This window comes from Capsicum annuum, unplaced genomic scaffold (assembly GCF_002878395.1).
Source record: "Capsicum annuum cultivar UCD-10X-F1 unplaced genomic scaffold, UCD10Xv1.1 ctg3825, whole genome shotgun sequence".
Lineage (NCBI taxonomy): Eukaryota > Viridiplantae > Streptophyta > Magnoliopsida > Solanales > Solanaceae > Capsicum > Capsicum annuum.
Window position 1 is genome coordinate 1 of NW_025845373.1, and position 2,465 is coordinate 2,465.

The 2,465-nt window shown below is 27.7% G+C and overlaps 1 protein-coding gene across 1 annotated transcript; it reads right to left on the reverse strand.

Moving 5' to 3' along the window:
* Positions 1-32: 32 nt before the first annotated feature.
* Positions 33-891, reverse strand: LOC124891597 (phytochrome B1-like; the record flags this gene model as incomplete). Its single annotated transcript, XM_047403297.1, has 1 exon — positions 33-891. A coding segment is annotated over exon 1 (859 nt), but the record flags the coding sequence as incomplete, so codon positions are not given.
* Positions 892-2,465: the final 1,574 nt, after the last annotated feature.

Sequence of the window (2,465 nt, forward strand, 5' to 3'; positions counted from 1 at the left end):
TTGTGGAATATCAGTAGCTGGATAATGCAAACCAAGATAAGGCTCTAAATCCGACCTTTTACTCTCCGCGACTACCTCCCCATGCTCATCTTCATGAAACTTATACACCATAACTCGATCATACCCCGTTAACTCCCTCACACTCTTAACAACCGTATCACACAAAAGTTCAATATCACCACCAGGAAGTGATTGCAATTGTGATATAGCTCTCACAGCTAGCTTCTGTGATTGCACCGCTCCAGCAATAGACAATGCAGGATCCTCAGTCCTAGCTGGCTCTAAATCAATAACAATTCCAACATCAATCCTATGCAAAATCGCGTAAAATGACTTCCCTGAATTCTTAGACTGAACCCATATCGGATTCAACAAAGTTATCTCCCTAGCACCAAAAGCACCTTCAAGCAAACCTGCACTAGAAGGACTAAACAGCGTCCTCACATCCGTTCCAACTGTAAGAAATTTGCTGCTTTCAAGACTTGGAACAGTCTGCGTCGCACCTAGCATATCACAAGCATTTTCACTATAAGCAATAACGCAAAACTTACATTCATCAACTGCTAACGTACTTCCAAAAGGCTGTATATGTCCTCCTCGTTGTATTTTCGTTAAGTAAGATGTAATTTGATGTTCAGTTACATGTTCATCAGTATTTCTAACTGATTCTGAATAATCAAAAGATTTTCCGAATTCACCTGACTGTTCAAATGCAGCATGTAGTCTTGCATCAATAGTATATTGCGCTACTGCTTTGCTTATTGTTATCGACGCATTATTGGAAGTAGTATTATTATTGTTACTACTTGTACCTGAAAATTGAGATCGATTTTTTGGCTTATCAGTACGAGACTCTTTACCTTTACTTCCACCTCCAGAACCAGAAGCCATTTTTTTTTTTTGGCTTAATGATCAAGAACAAGAAGTGTTTAGTTTTCCTAGTAATATAGGAAAAACAGATATAGAAGAAAGACAAATAGCAAAAGTAGAATAAGTACAAATAATATACGTATAATATATGCTTCGAGGTTAACAATTAGAAGTGGTATACCAAAAAAAAATTAAAAAATTTGGTGTTATCTGGAAAATACTTGGCAGCTGAGAATCTGAAATGAGAGGAAGTGATCTTCAGTATAATGGATAGACAGATTTGGAATTTGAAATTTACTAATATAAGATTTCAAATTTAATAGTAATTTTTTTTTTTTTATAATAAAGTTTTTTATTCGAATAGATTTTAGGTGTTTTGGTAAAATATTATTATAGAGAACATACACAATAAAAATAATAACATATACACAATAACGACGATAACAATACAAAATTCTAGAGATTATAGAGTGTATGCAGGTCTTAGAAGGTGCATAGATAGTTTATGCCGGACTTGTGGCTCAAGAAAAGCAATTTAAAATTAAAAAAAATATATAATATAACGTAATATGAAAGTCGGATTCAAAAAATTTGTAATGAAATATTCGTATAAAGATTTAACTGTATTATGGAAATAAATAAATTTAAATTATAAATATTTATTAATTTTTAATATATATATATATATATATAAAGTGTTTAAAACATTACTAAATTTATACTATAAATCTATAATCAATATAATAGGTGAGTCCTGAATCTATAATCTAAATTTAATGAATTATTAGCTTTACTTTTTGAGTTGTCCAACTGAGCTTTACTACAAATAGTTACAGTATAACTATCCATGTCATTGGACATCATTTTTAATTTAATAATAATATATTAATAGTGCTTTCATGGATCGAAGTGGTTAGTGGTGTTTGGTGACTATGTTCTCATATATATATATACTCTCCATTTTAGAAGAATGACATATTTCAATATAACACGAAATTTTAAAAAATAATTATTTTTTTTAAATTTATAATTTTAAATTATATTTATGTCAAATATATTAAAATATTTTTTTAATCTTATAATTTAAATATATTATGTGAAAGATTAAAATTAAAATATTTTTAAAAGAGAGAGATCATTCTTTTTGAACCAACTAAAAAGAAAAGTATGTTATTCTTTCTAAAACGAACAAAGTATTATTTAACTATAATTAAGTACTATATTATTTCTATTTTTATTTACAATTATTGATAAATAATTAAATTTTGAATGTGAATAAATAGATCTCTTGGAGATATTGTGACCTATTCTTTACTTCTATCACAAAGTAAGTGAGTATAATATATATCTCATTAAAGAATGTAGTGTATTAAATGAAGTTGTTTCTCTCTTAATAAGAAATCTTGAATTTTGAATATGAAAAATTTTTGATAAAAATACTTAAATGCATCTTATCAATATAAATTTGATTAATCAAATTTGAGTGTGAATACCAAATATCAAATGAAATTAAAAAAGAAAAATATAATATACTACAATGGAAAAAATAAAACACTATCTAATACAAACAAATCAATTTGAAAAAAACACATACA